This window comes from Podarcis cretensis (genome assembly GCF_951804945.1).
Source record: "Podarcis cretensis genome assembly, chromosome: 5".
In the NCBI taxonomy this organism is placed as follows: Eukaryota; Metazoa; Chordata; class Lepidosauria; order Squamata; family Lacertidae; genus Podarcis; species Podarcis cretensis.
In genome coordinates, this window is record NC_137174.1 from 87,292,524 (window position 1) to 87,313,592 (window position 21,069).

The window sequence follows — 21,069 nt, forward strand, 5'->3', positions numbered from 1 at the left end:
CTTCGCAATGACAGGTCTTAAATATTGATGAGGAATGCCATTTGAAGCCACAAGCCTCCAGGGGACTGCTAAAAAGGAATTCTAATGAGCAGCAGTTCAGTAGTAAGCTAGACTCCCTTGGGAACTGTAAAATTAACCGAGCCATGCAAGTTAGAACTACTAAGGGAGACTTAGTAGCCCTCAGTAGCCGCGGTTTGGAAAAATTAATCCATTGGCTCCCAACACATGCTGTCCTCCAACCATCCCCACCAAAATTCTCTCACTGAGGTTAATGGATCTTTCTCCACCATCAGCTGCTTGGAGATCATGCTTGGGTTGGTGTTGCACCATCATTATGGAACTCCTTGCCCCAGATGCCACTCCACATCCCTCTTGCCTTTAGGAAACTGGTTGGGGAAAAACAATTTTATCCTAGATATTTTTTAAGGGGATGGACTCAGCACTGTTCAATTATTTACTAAAATACTCTAGCCCACCTTTCCATTTCTATAGGTCCCTCAAGGCTACTAACAATCATGCCATCAATTATAATAAAATAAAACACAGATTAAATATGAGTTATTACCATGAACTACACAACAGTCAGAAAAAAATTATAGTGCAATTCAACAGGAGCAATAGCAAAACCAAACAAGACCACATCATAAGATCTCATCAACAACCAGTTTCCACCTAGGTCAAAAGCACAATGTAAAAATATCATCTTCTTCTGCCATTGAAAGAGAGGGAGCCAATGTGATTCTCCATCACAAAGAACTTACATTGTGCCCCCACCATTACAACTCAGGAGCTGGTGAGGAACCAAGCATGATCTCCACTGGTGAGCCAAGTTTGCCTGTGGGTTGTTCTGATCACAGTTTTGACAATGATTTAATTTTTTTGTTTGACAGCGTAACACAACAACTTTTTAACTCTTTGAAGAACTTCTCCACCATTTTATACTAGCAATCCTGTGTTCATTTGGGAATCACACCTGAGCAAGGATATGCTGCAATCTGCTGTAACAATGTGTTGAAGGTAGATTTATACACTGCTTTTCCAAGAAGCAACATCACAGTCAGCCTATTTTAGCATACCAGGCTCAAGTTGCTATGCCATCTTGGACTACTAATACATCTTTTCAAATCTTCCCATTTCTAGATGACCCACTTCTATCTAGACCACAAGTATAGTGCAAACTCCCCAGGACTCACTCTGGAGAAAATGGAAAAACTGGGTTGTGTAAATTCACTAAAGCGACTCCATCTGAATTTAACTCTGCTCATAGGTTAATTATCCCCCTGCAAAGAGAACCCCTCCAATTAAGATTGAGCATTTTGTTTCCCAGTAGGAACTGCTTTTTAAACTTTAATTAAGGCTTTGGCTTTAGCAAGAGTTAAATGCTTAAAAAAATTAATAATCTAGAATTGTATATCTCTTTGACACCAAGGGATTGATCCTGTCATTAAGAAATACTCATTATGCAAGTTCCAGAAGGTGCATAATAATCAGGCTGCTGTGAAATTTGCATCTGAACACATATTTACATATGAATACATGTGCGACCCAATTCCATTTAGGGCTCTGAACAGTTCCCTGTCCCCAAGAGAAATGTATTTGATGTCAAGCAGTGGTGCCCTCACCAATACAGGGAGTTTTTTCAGGCAACTTCCAGGGATCCCAGTTATTTCACCCCTGGGCCAATAGCACAAGCTTTACAGTTCTAGTTACATAAAAGCACACCACAGTGTGTTCTTCACCTCTCTTAAGAGAGGCACTGCTGTGTAATAGTCTGAGCAGGGATAGCCAACTTAAGTGTCCCCCAGCCAGCATGGCCAATGGCCAGAGATGAAGGGAGCTGTAAGCCCAACAACACCTGGAGGGCCTATTCCTGGGTTAGAGGGCTGAGCTTACAGCAGCATGACTCAGATTCAAACTTCGCACCAGACACAAAGTTTTCTGGGTGACCATAGCACAATCTCTGGACACAGCCCACAAACAAGGCTTATGGGAGGATAAAGAGAGGACACCTACACCATGTGTGCGTCCTGAACTCTTGGATTTGAAGAGTTTGGATTTGATATCCCGCTTTATCACTACCCGAAGGAGTCTCAAAGCGACTAACATTCTCATTTCCCTTCCTCCCCCACAACAAACACTCTGTGAGGTGAGTGAGGCTGAGAGACTTCAGAGAAGTATGACTAGCCCAAGGTCACCCAGCAGTTGCATGTGGAGGAGCGGAGACATGAACCCAGTTCACCAGATTACGAGTCTACTGCTCTTAACCACTACACCACACTGGCTCCCTCTTGGAAGGAAGAGCAGAATAAAAATGTAATAAGTAAATAAAGCCAGTATAATGAATGCAGAGTCTTGGATGGTTTATATGGGGAGAGGTGGTTCTTGAGGTAAAGGAATCGTGTGCTGAAATCCTCTGCCCTTTACGGCTGCCACATAGAGCAGAATACCACCACAAAAAAGATCCAGAAGCTGTTTACAGCATCCTTCAAAAGTGAGTTGCAATGTGGAGGGCTCAGTTCAAAACAAAATCTCATGGAATCTGCTTTGGCCATTCTTGTGTCTGGGATTAAACTAGACACAGTATAAATGAAGATCGGAGTAGATATAACTAAAGCTCAATATATTTAAGTTACATAGAGAAAGCTCTGTAAAACAGCAGAAAGGCAAGATCGGGGAGACAACCTGATAGTAAGGAGGGCTTTATCAGTCTGTCTACCAAGAAAACCAGCAGACAATGGCAACAAGCAGCAGCAGCAAGAAGGAATTGCAATCTGGTGAACTGGGAATCTTCTTATGGGATCAGATGGTGGGGCCTGCACAATATGGCGCCCTCATGAAAATACTACCTCTCACCAAGGCTACCCTGGGCATAGCTCTGTTGAGATCTTCATGGGCGTATGTAATGGCCTGAGAGCAGATTCTAGCAAAGCCTGCATATCCTATCCATCATTGCTCAGGCTGCCAGCTTTAATTAGTCTGTTAGATTAATTGCGTGGAAGAAGCAATTTCAGTCTCGGAGTCTGAGAGTTAAAGGCACATTTGACTGTTTGGAGAATATTCTGGTTTCAATGTGTTACTGTAATAGGAAATGGAAAGGAATGCCTTATCTTGCAACAGTGAGAGGCTGCTTTTGTTTATTAAACTGTAAGCTTGCTAAAAATAAAAAAGATACCTGATGAGGTCTCTTTTTGGTAATATGCAAATATCTTCAAATTAAGTAGATTAATTAACTAAGAGGCAGATGATTACGCAACCAATTGCTTAATAATTCAATGTATAAATCTGATCAGTATTCTTGAAGGGTTAAGGAAGGGTCATAGTTGAGTAGCAGAGCCTATACAGTGGTACCTTGGTTTGCAACCGTTTTGGATTATAACAGTTTTGGACTACAACTACATCAAACCCGGAAGTGCATGTCCCTTTTTTTTGGATTACAACCCATTTTTTTTTTTTTAGGGGGGAGGCCCCATTGGCGAAAGTGTGCCTTGGGTTACAACCTGTTTTGGATTACAACCAGAACTCCGGAACGGATTATGGTTGTAAACCAAGGTACCACTGTAATCTGCATGTGCAGAAGCACCGTTTCCCCACATCTCCATGTGGGGAGAGACTCCTATCTGAAACCCTGGAGGTGTTGCCAGCCAGTATACATGACACCGAGTTATGCGGCCCAAGGATGCTCCTTCCTGTATGCTTTCCAAATGGCACCAAAGTCACTTTTGTTCTACTTGAGTGCAATGAAGCATATATTGCTTCCCCGCTCCCAACATGGAGAGATGATCTCAGACACCAAAGGCTGATATTCTCAGCAGGGCCAGAAGAAGAAGAAGAAGAAGAAGAAGAAGAAGAAGAAGAAGAAGGGGAGGAGGAGTAGTAGTTTGGATTTGATATCCCGCTTTATCACTACCCAAAGGAGTCTCAAAGCGGCTAACATTCTCCTTTCCCTTCCTCCCCCACAACAAACACTCTGTGAGGTGAGTGAGACTGAGAGACTTCAGAGAAGTGTGACTAGCCCAAGGTCACCCAGCAGCTGCATGTGGAGGAGCGGAGACGCGAACCCGGTTCCCCAGATTACGAGTCTACTGCTCTTAACCACTACACCACACTGGCACCACATTTTGGCAACTGAGGCAAACCACAAAATGGTCTCCCCGCCAGGGAAGAAGGGCCGAGTGAAGCTATCCACCTCAGGAACTAGTGGAGAATACAGATCTACATCGGGCGCAAGGGTAGGAAGAGACCAGCAGCTCCTCCTGTTTGCAAAGAGGCCACCGTAGAAGCGGCATTAGGGCTAGGGGCTGCCAAGGAGGTGGCAGATTCGCCTTCCAAGGACCTTGTCGCAGCTGTTGCTGACACCACAGCAGTGGCCAATACATTCCTTGGAGGCTGGATCTGCTGCCCATGTGGATCCTGCTGCCTGAGGCAGTCAACTCACCTTGCCTAAAGGGTCGGCCGGCCCTGACTCTCACAAACAATAAAACAGAGAAAGAACTGAATAGGCAACAGCTTCAATCATTCACTGCAGAAGTTCATGGAAACAACGGAGCTGTTTCCAGCTCCTCCCCTGCTAGCACTGGGGCGTCTCCTGGCTTTCTGGAACCATGTTTGCCGTTTTAATGCACCTTTCATTATAGACCTAATGGGGTATGGGCTGCCTGTACATCAGTGATATGCAATTCCCCACTGAGATGTTAACTAATGTAGTAAATCATACCAATGGAGAGGAGTAAGTGTTTATAGCAACATAAGGCTGCAGAATTAGGAAACTGAATATGGCAATGAGCAAAATAAAATACAATCTGACTTTTTAAAAACAAAAATTCGACAATCACTAAAAAAACCAGTGCATGGATACTCAATTCCCTGCATAGAACTATATAGAACAGGGATAGTTGAACCCAAGAAATTTAAGTCAGTTTCCATAAATATTATTTCCATGTATTCTTAGTACGATTTTCAAAACTATTTTGAGGGGACCAAGCTAAAAAACTGGGAACAAGCATTTCCAAACCTTTTGGTAAAAGACCTCAAAACTATTACATTTTTTTGGTACTGGTTTGCTGCTGTTTTCCTATAAGACCTTCCTCTTTTTTGCACTAGGTTGAGTTCTGCAGTCACTATTTGTTTAAAAATAGCACTCCTTCCTAGTAACAATGAGGCAGAGACAGTAAATTTGGTTCCATGGGAGACAATGAGGCCAAACACATCTAATTCAGAAGGAGGGCAGTGCTGAGTTAGGTGTATTTGTCCTCAGTGACACCAAATCTGTTCAACTACATGGACATATCATGGGAGTTAAAATAAGACAGAGATGGCACCATCGCTAAGTAGGCCTTGCTTTTCCTTACTGTGCAAATGAAGCAGGACTTCAGATGTGTGTGTGTGTATATATATATATATATATATATATATATATATATATATATGATAGCATTTATTCATAGGAAAGAAATTGTCCACTAAATGGGCTAGCCAGTTTTAGCTCAACCTAATTTACTTTATACTGCATAGATTGTTAAACTGTGACCTGAGTATTATCAGTGGTCTCTTGAGTACTTCCAGAGAGTTGCCAAGATCAATGTAGAAATAACATTTGAGAAGGGGTGTCGGGGCTGGAAACCTTGAATGCTGACCTTTTCTTTGAGATAGTCACCATATGCTGAAAAAGCAACCCATTTTACAATTAATATATTAAAATATAAGCATAAAGAGGTTTTTCCTTCAGAAATGGAGGGGGAAATCCTCAAAGGAATCCTCTGTTGTGTGCATCCTTCCTTCACGCACACATATTAGATTTGTTGGAACGTAGCCATAGACCAGTGCATAGTTTTCTATTTCAAAAGTCTTTCCACTAGGAAATACCTTCAGGCTTCCATTTTTTTCAGTCCTCTACAATTCTCTCTGCACTTGCTCAGTTCCAGCCCTTCCTATCTTGCATGCCACAAATGTGAAATCTGCAAGCACTCCTTCATCATCCACTCTGGAAGAGCTGCTCTTGTGAAAATTATTTACTACTTACAGAGCTTTCAGACAACTGCAACCAGACTGCCAAATTATTCATCTGACTATGACCCTTTCACTGTCATGCTCAGATTCAGCCTCTTTAGAAAACCACCAGCTTCCTGGAGGAGACATTTGCTGATGCTAAAAACACCAGCTGAAAGGGCAAGATATACTACCAGATGCTAAGCCAGCAACTTTGGGTCTGGATAGCTTTTGGCTTCTCTACAACAAATTCATGTGAGCTGGGGAATATATATGAGCAAGACGCATGATAATGTTGCTCAGAGACCTTAAGCCACAAAGATGAACCGGTGGCCCTTCAGATATTGCTGGACTACAACTCCTATCAGTCCCATCCATTGGTCGCGCTGGCTGTGGCTGATGGGAGTTCAGAGGCTAACAACACCTGAGGACCACGGACCACTTTTTCATGGATAATGCCTCAAGTGAAGAACTCTTATGCATTGCCGGCTTAGCATGGAACCAATCCACCCCATTCTTCTGCTGACTGCACTGCCTGCTGGAAGACGACATCAGGTTTTATCACCAGCTGTGAGCATCAGGATATTGGCTCCCTCCATGACTTTATTAAGGGGTAACTTATCACATTAGGAAGCAGCCCGGCACTCTTTGAAAGCAGAGTTTGAGACAGCTCTCTCAGGGTTTCTAGAAGCATGGAGCCAGATGATATAAAGCACGGGGGTTGGGAGATAACCAGTTTTTAAAAATGCTGTAATCAAGCTTTTCCAGGCACACCAAACTCTTTATCAGTTTTAAGTCATCAGAGGTTTCCTATTATATGTAAACAACAAACACCTGAAAGCTGGTGACCAGAAGCATTAAATTTATTCCCTGACAAATTTTGTAAATATTTAGGCACTCACAGAGCCTTGGTGAAGTCACCTGACTGTGACGGTTAGCATCCAGTTCCACCTATTCAAAAAGCAGGGGAATGTTTTTGCTCTATCCAGCCTGGTAGTAAACTTGTATGGGAATTGAAGATGACTAGTTCATAAAGTATAGTCTTGAGAAGCACTTTGGTCAGCTAAAGCTTGGCAGCCAGCCCACCTAAGCCTCAAGACAAAGCAGAGGAGAAGGTGATAGGGAAGAAATGGGACCAAACGGTAAATCCAGATTTTGCCTTGAGGCTAGTCAGTTCCAGTTCTCCTGAGAGTCCACTCCTTGCAGCCCAGATGCTTGAATTATGGTGCTATGGCCACGCTCAAGGAATCCTCCTTGTAGGACAACCTGCAAATGTCACAGAGCAACAGCCTGTTTTGAGGGACAAGGAGGAAGGCCAGGGGGTTCCATGAGCCTCGGGCAAAAGAGAATTGCAGTCTTCCCTTCCTGACACAGGTAGCCCCTTTCTGGAATCAGAAGTGGCCACTGAGACCAAGCAAGCACAGGTGCCTAAAGGTGCAGCCTCAGTCAGCTGCTGGAAGCCAAACAGCTCACCTGAGAAACAAGGATTCCTTGCAAGTAGAGCAAATACGCAAGCAGCATGGATGGCTTGCAGCTGTACTGTGGATGGGGCTTTGAAAACTCAGGTTTAAAAGCCTTGCTTCTCAGGTTGCCCCTGTGTTTAGACTTCTTGAACTCCTCTACTTGGACTGGAACTCCTCTACTTGGATGTGATTCTGGAACTGCCCCTGATAAGTCTCAGCAGTTGAGCTCCGCCTGAATGCCACCTGAAGCTGGACATGGCTTGCCTGTCACCAGCCACCAAGTGATGCATGGACATTAGGCAACAGGTATTCGTGACCCTCAGCAAGAAAGCGTCTAGACAGTGCTCCCATTCACTAGTTGGGGAAAGAAGAATACTTACACAACAATATGTTGTGGCATGATTGCATAAAAGCTGCCATATACCATAAAAGTGCTTCCTTGAGGAAAGCAATCTGAATTCTTTGTAAGGAATGAGCAATGGCTGTGCATTTATTGCAATATAAACAGCTTTAAGGTGCTATGGTTCTGGGCTAGGTAACTATTTGATTTGCTAAAATGCAGCATGAATCGTTTTTAGGGTGTCTGCAGCAATTTTCAATACCGAGAAGGCATAAGCCAGGGTGTCCATCCAGAAATGATTATTGTGATCTACGGAGCTGGTCTGAACTAGAAAGCCCTCATTTAAAGCACACCTGAAACTCACAAAGCCCTCTATCTGCTGTCTCCCTACTTGAAGCTTGGATTAATCTGGTGCTGTTTGACATTTAGAATTCGAAAGCGGTGCATTGCCTGAGAAGGAAGCTGTGAAAGCAGCCGCTTTGGGTGACTTTTCCAATCATCTGGAGCATAAGCATTAATTTCCCAGCATCATGCACAGACCACATTGTTTTGGATTTTTTCTTTCAGTGCCGCAGGCAAAGACACTCATGCCAGCTGCTTCCAGCCTGGAGGTAAAGGAAGCAAAGGAAAGCCACAGAAACCCAGGACAGTGGTGGAACGTAGCCTGCAGACTGCCAGTTGCCAACCCTACTTTAAGCCATGGGTGGGGAGAATATGAGGATGAGATGTGTGGCGCTTTCAGGGGTATAAGGAGCCTCAGGCCCCATCAAGCAAGCTAGAGTGCCCACAGCTCCTTAAGTCTTCTATAATGACCAAGAAATTGTTAAGCAGAAGGCCATGAAGCTCACAAATGAAAACCTCTTGGGGGAAGAGAGGCAGAGAAAGGCTATTATTATTTGCTTCAGCATAAAAGAGCATTGGACTACGTGACAGCCAGCCAGCGCTGTGTTATTACAAGACGGCAGCTAATCCCATCTCCTCTTCCATCCCCCGGTTGATCCGGATCGCCTACTCTTTTTTTGGAGGCAGACACATCCAATTGCAATGGCAGGACCAGATTCCTTGTAGTAGATCAGAGCTGCATAAACCCTATCATCCCGAGGGCCACTTTTACATATATTTTTCCTCACTCCAGAAGGCCGCATCACTACATTTGCTATGGGAAAGCGTTTCTCCATTTTAACTCACTGTTTTCTTCTTACCCCATTTGCTGTGTGGCCTGCAACACATTATCTCTTTTCTCTTTGCACTGTGGGTCAATATTTGAACGTATTAATTTTTAAAAATTTATATCCTGCCTACTTGCTGAGGAACTCAAGGCAGCTAGCACAATACAAGTCACAATACAGCACAAAAAACCCCAACGTTTTAAACTATAAAAACAATCCTCAGATTAAACCCCATAACAAGGAGTGATAGAAAAAAAACTGTGACATCGCAGGTTGAAGATCATTTTTTAAATGCTGTGTCAAACACTTCCTGCACCCAGAAGGCCAGTATAGCTGGCAAATTTATTGCCCACTGCGACCACCTTGATCTTAACCCTGAAGGCCTTGTAACCCTGTAAGCAAGTACATTTGGGGTTTCTGACTCCTTAGTAGCTAGGCAATATTACACTAAACAGTGGAGTTTCAAAACTGGCCAGAACATCACATTCTTTTTTTAAAAAAAGGTGTTGTAAAACATTTGTTTTTACACAAGCATTTATCAATATTTCCCAATTACATCCTGTGGCAAAGTGGTTGTGTGTGTGATTTTTATTTTTTTAAAAAAAACACCACTGTGTTGTATACAACTTTTTAATTGGTGGTTCTGGCTGATCACGGTTCATGTTTTAAAGAATGGTAAGAAACAATATCAAGTTTCAAGGAACTTTAAGCAGGCTTTTCTGAATTAGCAAATTGCTTTGTGCTTCTCAAGGCAACCTTTTTAACTCTCTCATTGCACGGATGATGGTTTTGTTTTTATTGCAGGGATTGTTGCTTTCTGTTGTTGTTGTTTGTAAGCTGGTCTGAGCGCCTTGGATAAAAAACAGATTTTTTATTTTTTTTAAATGAACTGCATCCAAGTTCTCCCGAGTTTCAAAATGGAATATGGGGTCCTGCACCAAGGGGCTACCTACTGTGAACAGAAAGCTGAAGACCATGAGTGAACGGAAAATGTTGTGTATTATTGTAGGTCATGGTCAACATCATGGCAATACAAAGTAGTATGTGAAACAGCCCTCATATATTTACCAGGCTGATCAATGCTGCTATCTTGAGATATGCTTTGTCTTCTCTTTTTAGCCCTGAATAATAGCAGCCACGGAAAAGAACTATTCACTTTTCCTCAAGTAGCACAAAATCAGCTGCTTGAAATTCTTTCACGTTTAAATTACTCGCCTCAGGCTTCATTGTTCATTGCCTAGAAACCCAGAGAGCAAAAGGCGACTTTGACCGAATAAAATGGGCGAAATGACTGGTTCCATGTAACAGGAAAGCCCATTTGTTTGAAGTCTTTGTCCAGTGACCTCTTGGCACAGATAGCTAATTGTCTCTTTTTTTTAATGGGATGGGATGACTTCAATATGAGTGGCTATGAGGACATCACAAAGGTAACCACAAATGGGCCACTCTTTGTCAGAATGTCCTTCACTCAAGAGAACAAAGAGCTCACTTTATTCAGTTAAAGAGGCCTAATTTACAAGCAAGTGGGACAGACAGTATTCTCTGTGCAGGCTTTATTAGACTGGGAATGATATGGAAATAAAGAGTACTGTGGCTAGATAGTAATGGGATGGACAGAAACATGGTCCATGTTAAATACTTAGAATTCATGGATGGTGTTCAATTTATGTGTGGTATTTACTCAGAGTAGAGCCATTGAAATGAATGGACCTGACTTAGTCATGTCCATTCATTTCAGTGTGTCTACACTGAGTAATACTTGGATGGATATTGGGGCCACTGCCATTGTGTTTCTGCTTCAGTCTTCCTGCATTGCCGAAAGCACTGGGCTTGAGCAGCTGAATTTGTGGCTATGGCAGCCATATTAATTTTTCCCTGATGCCTGTGAATTGTTTATGAACCTAATAAATTACAGCACAGATAGTTACAGTACGGCAGCCACAGCTTAAAAAATAAACTTCTAAAGCCATCATGAAGATAAATACAAGCCCTTGCCCTTTATTAAATTGCACCTAACTTGCAGCATGCCTGCTACTTCCTCACCATCTGCTGCAGCACCTATGCATCTATATGGTCCTTCCTTTGCTATTCCAAGCTCAGAACTTGGGTTTGTTTGTGCGGACACATAAAATCTACCAGCATCCAACAGCTGAGAACACATATTTGCCCACTTCCCTGCAGTTACCCAAACTGGAAGCCTTTGAGGCCTTTTAGAAAGCCCTACATGCAAAGGCGCATTTAGTACCTCTTCCAACCTCCGCCTCTGTTCTTTCTGTTCCTCGATCCTCTTTTGCCGCTCTGCCAACAACTGCCGCTTGTGTTCCTCGTTCTCACGTTGTTGCTGCTCCAGCTGTTGCCGACGAAGGGCTTCTGAGCGCTCCTTGTTTGCGAGCTGAAGCCTCAGAAAATCCCGTCTTAATGTTGACTCTCCAGGAAGGTTTAGGATAGAGCTTCACAGGGAAAGACAAAGGGATGTCATTCCAGGGGCACATCAGCATTCAACAACACTGGTGGTTCTTGAACTGTTTGAATCAACTACTAACAGAGGTTCTTGAATGGCAGAAATCCACCTCCCGCCATCTCTAGGAGTCAACCCCACAAAATAAAACCAATCTACTGTGCATGACCATCTTGGCTTTATGTAAGCAGAGGGGAAATAACCCCTTCTTCTCTAAGGGAACGGCCGCAGCCTCTGCTCAGCAGTAAACCACTAAACCAACATTACCGAAACAACCATCCTGATGTTTCATTTCCACCATTTTATTCCCCAAGGAAATTTTGTGTTTGAAATACAAAACACGGAGAGTCAAGCCCAGGACCGGTATGAGGAGCAGACCACGATGTCGGCTTCACTTACTGGTATATTGCTGTTGAAACTGCCCCCACTCCTGAGTCCCTCTGCTAGCAGCATCCGCTGGAGGGAGTAAAGAGTTCCTTCCTCCAGCAGCATTGCTAGCAGAGGGACTCAGGAGCAGTGGCAGTTTCACCACCGATATATTGCTGAGTGAAACCGCCATCGCACTCTGCCCTCATATGATGCAGAGGGAGAAACAAGCTCTCGATACAGTTTTTTTCCTCCCTCTGCATCTTTAAACTGCTCAACTGAGGAGTGTGCAGCTGCCTTTACCTAAGCTGAGTAGCTAAAGGAGCCCCACTGCCTCCCATGAGCCATGGGGGGGTGGGGCTCAGTGAAACTGCTCAGCTGAGGGGAGTGCGTTTGCCGCTCCCCACAGTGAGCAGTTAAAGGAGCCCAGATGCTCTGCCTAGTCACCTGTGAGCAGGAGAAACATTGGAGCTGTCTCAGCTGGGCAAGCAAGCTGTGTTGTCCCAGCCCGCAAGCATCTGGGTGAAACTGCCTCAGTTCCCGAGGTGAGAGCTGGGGCAGTTTCACCAGGTGCCTCGTGGGCAGAGGCCAATGCAGCTTGTTTTTTCAACATTGCGGTATATCACCAAGCCACGATGTTTGGCTGGCGATACATCAGGCTGTTGGAAAGCTGGTATCGCCCAGCCCTACCAAGCACAGCATCACGTAGCGGAAGCAGGAGTGTGAGAAATAGGAGCAAATTTAAGTCTGCCAGGGCAGTAGTAATTGGCTCCTGTGAGGTGTTCAGTAGCTCACTTTTAAACACAAACTTCTAAAACACTGTCAATTAATTTGGAGAATATTCTGAGAACCCTGTACTTCCACAGCTGTGTCACACACTTTACAGAGACCACAGAGACTGGCATCCTCTTATTTATATTCGTATAGCCACAACTGCAGTCCTGATTGTCAAGGCTCCCTATGCGCAGTCCTAAGCCCAGGTTCTGTGAGTGGTGGAATCAAGCGATAACACTTTTCCTGCAATGTACCGCTTCAGACAGCAATTCGCATAGCTGAGTGCTTCCATGCAAAAATCTTTCTCACAAGTAGAAAGCTAGAATATCAGACAGCAAAGGATTCAGACCAGTCTTTCACAGCATGAAGTTTGTATGAAACTTTTCCAGGGAGCAACACTGGAATTCACAAGCCTCCACACGTAGGCTTAAGTGGTACAGTCCAGAAAATGTTTTACTGCTTAACTTCTAAATGGGACCAGACAGATGTGCTCTAGTATCCTCTGTAAATTATTTTCAGGGAGGTTACATTGCACTGGCTGTTTATGGAGCATTTGTTCTGATTTGTTCGTGCGGTGGTTATGCATGCCACCATGTAAAGCAATTGCTATCTAGTGCTTTTTCCAATCATTTTCCTTACAACAAAAGTCTGAGCAGGTTTGTTGTGCAAGAGCGCCAAATCCACTTTAACCACACAACCTGAATTTGCTTGTATGCGACTGAATTCCACCCTCAAACTAGGAGCAATCTGGAAGCGCCTTCAGGTTCTTAGCATGCCCAGATGTTTGTTGGTATAGCAGACCTGAGTCAGGAATAGGAGGCGTGAGAGTCAAGAGGAAGGAATCGCTTTCAGGCAATAATCTAATTTTAGGGAGAGCTGCCCACTCTGCCACAATTTCTGAGGGCAATGTATCTTCTCTGTCTCTTCCCATTCTAGCCCTACACAACTTTCTATTAAACTCCACTGGTCTTAAGCACACAGTCAGAAAAGAACAATTTATTCATTACCTGGGTTCTCCAGAGTCGTTTTCTTCCTCTTCCTCTTCACTTCCACTATATTCGTATTCAGTCTCATCTAGGAACATAATTGAATGTCAGCATCCTTTACAGAAATCATTCATTTTTTCCCCTGCTAGATGAAGGCCCTTGGGCTCTGGTGTGAGAACACAAAACTTTTTCATTTTAACATGTGGCGCTGAGGGGCGGGGAATCAATATGGTTTAAAGAATCGGCTTCACACCTCACAAGCTACCCACAAGTTTGTATTTTACCAAAGATAAAAAAAACCTTGCTAAGAAGATTGCATTCAAAACATTCCACCTTCCAGGATCAGGCCCTGTTCATTTGAGTATGCAGACCAAAGGAATATACTGAATTCAAGCTCTTGAGGCAAGTTAAGGGCTGAGATCCTTCTTATGTTTTTCATGATGACCCCGACTATGTATTGAAACGACCAGCTGCATAAAGTTAATGGGCAACCCCATTATTTGGGCCTGAATTACACACAAAATCCATCCTGCTAGGACTAGGTATCATAGGAAAACCCCAACTGTATGTATACTGAATATACCTATGACATCTTAATAGCCTATAAGGAATAGGACTGAAATAAGATGTAATGTGACTTGAAACTTCGTTATGGATGCAAAGGGTTCTGGGTTCAATCGCCAGTAAATAATAATACTTTACATTTATTATTATTTATTACATATCACATATATTATCTTACTGATATCTTCACAGCAATCCTGTTAAGGAAAGATGTCTGGTAGTGGGGCTGGTAAAGGGATTTGTACACTATGCTAAATACTTGTAGCTAACTGAAGGAGTCAGTAGTATGGGGCTTGCTGGATTAACACAGTATAAAGCAGTTTCTTATGACCATAATACAGCAGCACCTCGGCTTACATTACCGTTGGGTAACGTTAACTTCGAGTTGCGAAAGCGGCAAACCCAGAAGTGTTTCGCAGCATGCGCATGCACAGAAGAAGAAGAAGAAGAAGAAGAAGAAGAAGAAGAAGAAGAGGAGTTTGGACTTGATATCCCACCTTGCACTCCCCTTAAGGAGTCTCAAAGCAGCTAACAATCTCCTTTCCCTTCCTCCCCCACAACAAACACTCTGTGAGGTGAGTGAGGCTGAGAGACTTCAGAGAAGTGTGACTAGCCCAAGGTCACCCAGCAGCTGCATGTGGAGGAGCGGGGAAGCGAACCTGGTTCACCAGAATACGAGTGGTTCTCTGAACCACTACATCTTGCACAGAAGTAGTCCCTCCGGTTGCGGAAACCTTGGGATCTGACCAGAGCTCTGGAACGGATCCCATCCGCAACCGGAGATACCACTGTATAACACTGACATTTCCTTCTAGCTAGTCTACATAAAAGGTCTGTTACGATGTTATCCTGCATTTCCTATGACACTGGAAAGGAAGCCAAATGCAGAATATAATGGCAAACAAAATCAATGGGGGAATGAGCTGCATTTATTAAATTACTTGTCATTCTAGGGTATAGCCTCCATTTTCAAGACAAAACACATCCTAACACTATACTAGAATCTGCTTTTGATTGAGTTGATTAAATGACCTACAACAGGTATACGGGGGCTGGGGGCAGCCTGCTCCTCTGCACTGCCCCCAGCTGCTTTTGTTTTTAGAATACTACAGGAGGAGGGGGTGCTATGATTTGACAAAAGTTGGAGTAAGTCAGGGGTTGAGGCTTGTGAATTTCTTTAAGGACCCCTATCCTTTCCCCCATAACTACAGCCCTAATATGCTTGCACCTAAAAAATCAATAATGATGAAATGGCAAAGCCAAACAAATAGTGCCCCAGTCCACAGTTTAAAACAAGCCATGGTTTAATGTGAAAGAACAGCAAGTCAGAGAACAACGCTCAAATATTGCTAGGCCAATCCTCCCTGCTTCTGCTGTGCCACAGACAAAGCAAGTCAGTGTTTGGCTCGTTGTGTCGTGGATTCAGACCACATGACAAGCCAGATTGTTGTTTGCTTTGTCTGCAGTGCAGCAGGACCAGGGGAGGAGCATGCTTCTTGTTCACATTAATCCGTAGTTTGTTTTAAGCTGTGGTTTAATATGACATGTGAACCAGGCCAGTGATGTGTTAATTCAAAATATTTTATAGAACTTCTTACTGGCATCATAGAAAATCAATAAATTCACATTTTGAAGTTAGTAGGTTGGAAATGCATTAATTGAGCAAGTTTCTTCTGCAAATAACTCCTCGTTTTATGAGCCTATTCAATCAGCATTCAATCAGTATCAAATCTATTCTTTGAGAAAGCCCAAGCCATTAATACATATTATTGCATTAAACAGTACGGCGTAACAAGTCTGGCAGCTTGTTTTGTTTCTGTTTGCTTCTCTGAAATATTCAGAGTGCTTTTGCAATGCAATATAACATAACAAATTACCAGATAATTTCATGGCTTGTCCACATGAACTTAAAAAGATAGCCTACATTTTAGCATGTGTCTCCATTGCTGTTTAAATATACTGTTGTGTTTAAATCCCTACTGCCTAAACATGAAGTAGAAAATACCCTGGCCTGGTTGAAACCCCAATAAAATCAATGCAGTTGTGTCCGCTTAAACCAGGACAGGTGGCAGCCCAAGTTTCATCTCTCATCGGTCCTAAGGGAGTATTAATCTTCTCTTATCTTCCATTACATTTGGGAATCCCTCCATTCTTTCTTCCATTAATGTATCTCTGAACTCTTCATTTTTGTTAATTCCAAGGAAGGGCTCATTTTCATCTGAAATACTGAGTTTCAGCGGTAACATCTGTTAAGGATGACCCTGAAGAAAACAAACTGAAGATGGTGCTGAGTGCCCAGAGTGCTGGGATACACCTCGTTTTCTCATGTTTCTTCATGGAAAATGTGAAAAATCTGTTATCAACAGAAATAGGCAACCACTTTTATGGACCAACACAATGATCTTCTCATTTCCAAAAGCTTAGGTTCTGGAATAACCTTCTCTGCTTACCTTTCTCTCCACGTTTTTTCTTAGTCCTGTCAATATGGTCCTTGAGCTGGATGCGAACCTGCCTTTCATTAGGCTGGTCTCGAATGAATGGATGCTTCATCAACTGTTCAGTGGTTGGCCTCTGGCCATGATTCTTTACCAGGCAGCTTTCAATGAAGGACTGGAACTTTTTTGACCTACCCAAATTGGATAATTTGGGGGGAGGGAAGAAAACATGCAGGTAAAGGTATAGGTAACAATGTTTGTGTTGGCCGCAGACAGTGGTATAGCTACGTAAGCTTAGACCCTGGATTTAACAGTCTTATCAAGAGTCGCCTTTAGATGATTTACTTCAGGGCACATAAATGGTTCAGAGGACACAGTGGAACCATTAAGAACTGAAATCATGGTGAATTTAGATAATCTAATTGCACATAACTGCATACTAAGGATTCAGGGGAAATTTCTTGCCATCTACACTTTCCAGTTTTATCGTTTCCCACAGAAGCTAGTATTTACACAGGCATACTGCCTCTGGATTGGGGGTTGCATGGAACGATTGTGACCAGAAACCATATCAACCGTCTCAAGCCCTGCAATTGGCAAGTGAGGCCTTGTCAGCAGCTCCCAGCTGCTGCACTCCCTGGTTGCCATTGACCTGTGATTGGGCCTTCTCAGTGGTGGGTCCTCACTTGTGGTAATGCCCTCCCTGGTGGGGTTCATCTGTCTCCTTCATTATTGGCTTTCAGGAGGTATTTTAAAACTTTCTAATTTACCCAGGTATTTGATGGTAGGAAGATACTGTTCCTGAAATAATTGTGCAAAAGAATATGATTGTTTTAAACTGTTTATAGAATTTTTCTGATGACATTGCTTTAAGTTTGTGTTTATTGCCCTGGGTTCCTTGGAGAGGGAAAGGGCATATAAAGTGAATTATTATTAATAATACTAATACTGCTATTAACAATAATGAATATACTTGTCTTCCACAAATAAAATTTCAGATATCTCTCTCAATAAAATCAGTTACTTTTTGGAATAGTTATTTCTTAGAATACTTTTAGGCTGTTGTTCTCATACTTTCCCCTGAAAACATGCAAACTCTACCCAACCAAATCCTACGAAATTCTTAGAATTCATTGCTCAGCATCTTATTCTTTTATCAAACATTCTGAGAATCAAGTTTACCCTGTTATAAAACATAAATGACTACTGGGGATTCACAATAAAGGAAGATTCTGATGGACTGCGATGCAGCATGCAGTTTTGGTAAACAAGAATATTAGCTTAAATTAATGCTTCAAACTGGCAGATATGACTGAAACTGTACTGCAGGATGAAACAATAAGTGTTATCTTCTAAAGCTATCAGATTTACAGTTCCTGCTTATCTAAATACGCTCATTAGGATAAGAAAGAAAGTACTGTACTTCTGAATTCAGTAACAGATTAAACAAGCAATGAGGAAGTGCCCACTCCTCGCTGAAAAGACCAGTTTTGCTGGCACACTCCTCAGATGGAAAAGAACAGACAGATTTTAATCAACAGGTTGGTACACATGTGTGTTGGATGCCTGCACTAATGAGCATCTACCTGCATGTGTGAATGGGTCACCAGAGATGTACACACCAAAGAGCAGAGCTTACTCCTCACATTACCTGAAGGCAGGTGACAAATTACTATATTTTTCCATGTATACAACAATGTTTTTTGCTAAAAAAAAAAGGCAAAAATTGGGTATCATCTTACACACGGATATTGAATGCAGAGGGGGACGTGCAATTAATGGCAGCAGCAAGCAGGAGATTGGAAGCAGCAATTGGGCGAGTGATTGGTGGCTGCAGCAAGGCCTGCTGGCAATTGGCTGTGGCAGGCAATTGGCAGCTGCGGCAAGGTGTGTGATCGGCAGTGGCTGTGGCAAGCAATCGACAGTGGTGGGCAGGCAGGTGAGCGATTGGTGGAAGTGACCTCCCTCTCCCCCCAAAAAAGCTAAACAACTTAATTTCTTAATTTTGGGTAAAAAAAAAAATAGGGGTCATCTTATACATGGGGGCGCCTTATACACGGAAAAATATGGTAAGCTGCCAATATTCATATAGAGAAATGGAGATGCTCATGTATTTGAGAAACAAATGAAAGCTTAAATTCTCTAGTCGCCTGCATTGGCTGCCATATATGGGTACAACTGGGTGAAAGGACGGGGTACTAATGTAATGATGTCATATCTCAGGCGTTTAAAAAACAAGTGGTTTATTATGGCATTTCCTGTCCCCCCCCCCAAACAATACAAAAATATTCCAACAGCCTCTTTCTGCAGCACAATATTACTAGGGAGACGTTGGTGTGGGGTGCATGGGTAGAGAGAGAGACGCAATTCAATGGTACTCAAGGATGTTCACTTAATACATGGTTAGGGCTTTAAATGAGTCTTAAATGAACTGACCAGGGCAACTGTAATGTTTTCCACTGTAATGTGTTATGTGTTAAATCCTGCTTCAATCTACGGAGGTCAGGCAGGATTTATGAGCAGGTTCTGGCCTTTCTCCAAGGCCTATGCTTAAACTGAATTGCAAAAGTCTATAAATTTTGGGTGGTGATCACCTCCCAACTTTTCATCTACCACTACATTTTGGAAGTAGGAGGCTGACCTTAATCCATAACACTGTTTCCTCAATAGGAAGTAACCCTGCACTAAACTTAAGGATTGCCTGTCACTTTTTTTACTGCATTTCTCTAAGCAGTATTTAAAGATAATGTTAAAAAGGTTTAAAGGCGCCTCAATGACCACTTGTGTTTTTCAACTTCTGGACGTAGGGCAGTCAAACTCCCTACAAAGTCAGGCTACTTTTCTCACAATGTCTATATTATTAGTACCTAATGCTCCATTAAACTTTATGACAACTGAAAACCTACAATATTTCTCCCTTAATTGTCTGTGCACACACCATATATTTAAAGTGCATTTAAAGAGCATGACTTCCTCCAAGGAATTCTGGGAACTATAGGTTGTTGAGGGTCCAGGGAACTGTAGCGGTAAACAACAGTTTCCAGGATTTTGGGGTGAAGTCATCTGCTTTAAATGTATGGTATATAAAGGTACCCCTGCCCGTACGGGCCAGTCATGTCCGACTCTAGGGTTGTGCACCCATCTCACTTAAGAGGCCGGGGGCCAGCGCTGTCCGGAGAAACTTCCGGGTCACGTGGCCAGCGTGACGAAGCTGCTCTGGCGAGCCAGCACCAGCGCAGCACACGGAAACACCGTTTACCTTCCCGCTATAAAGCGGTACATATTTATCTACTTGCACTTAGGGGTGCTTTCGAACTGCTAGGTGGGCAGGAGCTGGGACCGAAAGACGGGAGCTCACCCCGCCGTGGGGATTCGAACCGCCGACCATATGATTGGCAAGTCCTAGGCACTGAGGTTTTACCCACAGCGCCACCTGCGTATGGTATATAGACAGCCCTAAATTACCAGGATGGTAAACCTGTGATTTATAGGTGGCAAACAGATATTCACACACAAATGAGCAAGAAAATCCTTTGATCAAACGATCTGGACCTCCTAAGAAAGAAAGAGAGAAGATCTGACCAATGTTTATATCACAATATTTGTTTCTGTAATTATACATAGTGCTCACACTTTCCTTTGTGCTAGATGTCCGAGTTTAAACAATTTTGCTGTATTTCACAATGGGAGTTTTACCAGACCTATCAGATTATGATCATCCCCTTTTAGTCAGTAGATGGCTCTCTTTATCCTAAAAACTTTAGGTACCCCTGTGGCCAGAGGCATTCTTTACCCTGAGGGATTCTTTACAACTTTCCTGCCATGCCTCCCCCCAATACCCCATGAGCTACATTTTTTTTGCCTTACTTGTAGGCCTCTTAATCCATGCAAATCATTCAGACAGAAGTTAATGGAGTTTGGAAACTTCAGGCTAAGTGAAACTGCTAACCCCTTTGGGTTTGTAAACATAACACTTTTCAGTTCCTATTTTTAAAAATATATAATTCTAAAGGCTAACAAAAACATCCAGGAGATGAAATATATGTCTACTGCATGGCCAACATTTCATGATTCCTGCCTTGCTTACCCTTATCAAAATATTTCTACAGGGGGATGTTTGGGTTTATCGTGTCCTCCCTAAAAGAGAGCACGTGTTGCGGTGAGACCTGGAGACTGACCTCCTGTGTTGTGGGTGGGTTGGTTAGTCACAACACCCGATTGGTAGGTCCCTCAATGTTGGGTTCAATCTGGCGCAGTCTAAACGAATTGAGGGACCTATATATACCTATGCACGTGACCCAGAGCTTCCTCTTTCAGCTCGTGCATTCAGAACAAGCTAACAGCGTGTCCTCTGCACAGCCAAGAGACTTACCTTTGACAAATCGTCTTGGTGATTTCCTTCCATTATTCTTCCCCTTTTCATTAATGCTTTCTTTATTGTTCCCCTTTTGAGTTGTCCTCTCCCCCCACCCTTCCTTCTCCTTCCCTTCTTTCTAGCTCTCCAGCCCCTGAGAGCTCCCGGTTGTGGA

General features: G+C 43.1%; 1 protein-coding gene across 8 annotated transcripts in view; it reads right to left on the reverse strand.

Moving 5' to 3' along the window:
- TNIK (TRAF2 and NCK interacting kinase) overlaps window positions 1–21,069 on the reverse strand; it is a 291,721-nt gene that overhangs the window by 76,836 nt on the left and 193,816 nt on the right. For all 8 annotated transcript variants that reach the window (XR_013839361.1, XM_079977596.1, XM_079977594.1 and 5 more), the window contains exons 10-12: window positions 16,556–16,731; window positions 13,563–13,629; window positions 11,203–11,407 (exon numbers count right to left, since the gene is read on the reverse strand). Coding sequence is in view for 7 of the 8 variants with exons in the window: in XM_079977596.1 (XP_079833722.1) it covers window positions 11,203–11,407; window positions 13,563–13,629; window positions 16,556–16,731 (448 nt within the window). In the remaining variant the exon portion in view is untranslated. The remainder of the gene's footprint in view (window positions 1–11,202; window positions 11,408–13,562; window positions 13,630–16,555; window positions 16,732–21,069) is intronic.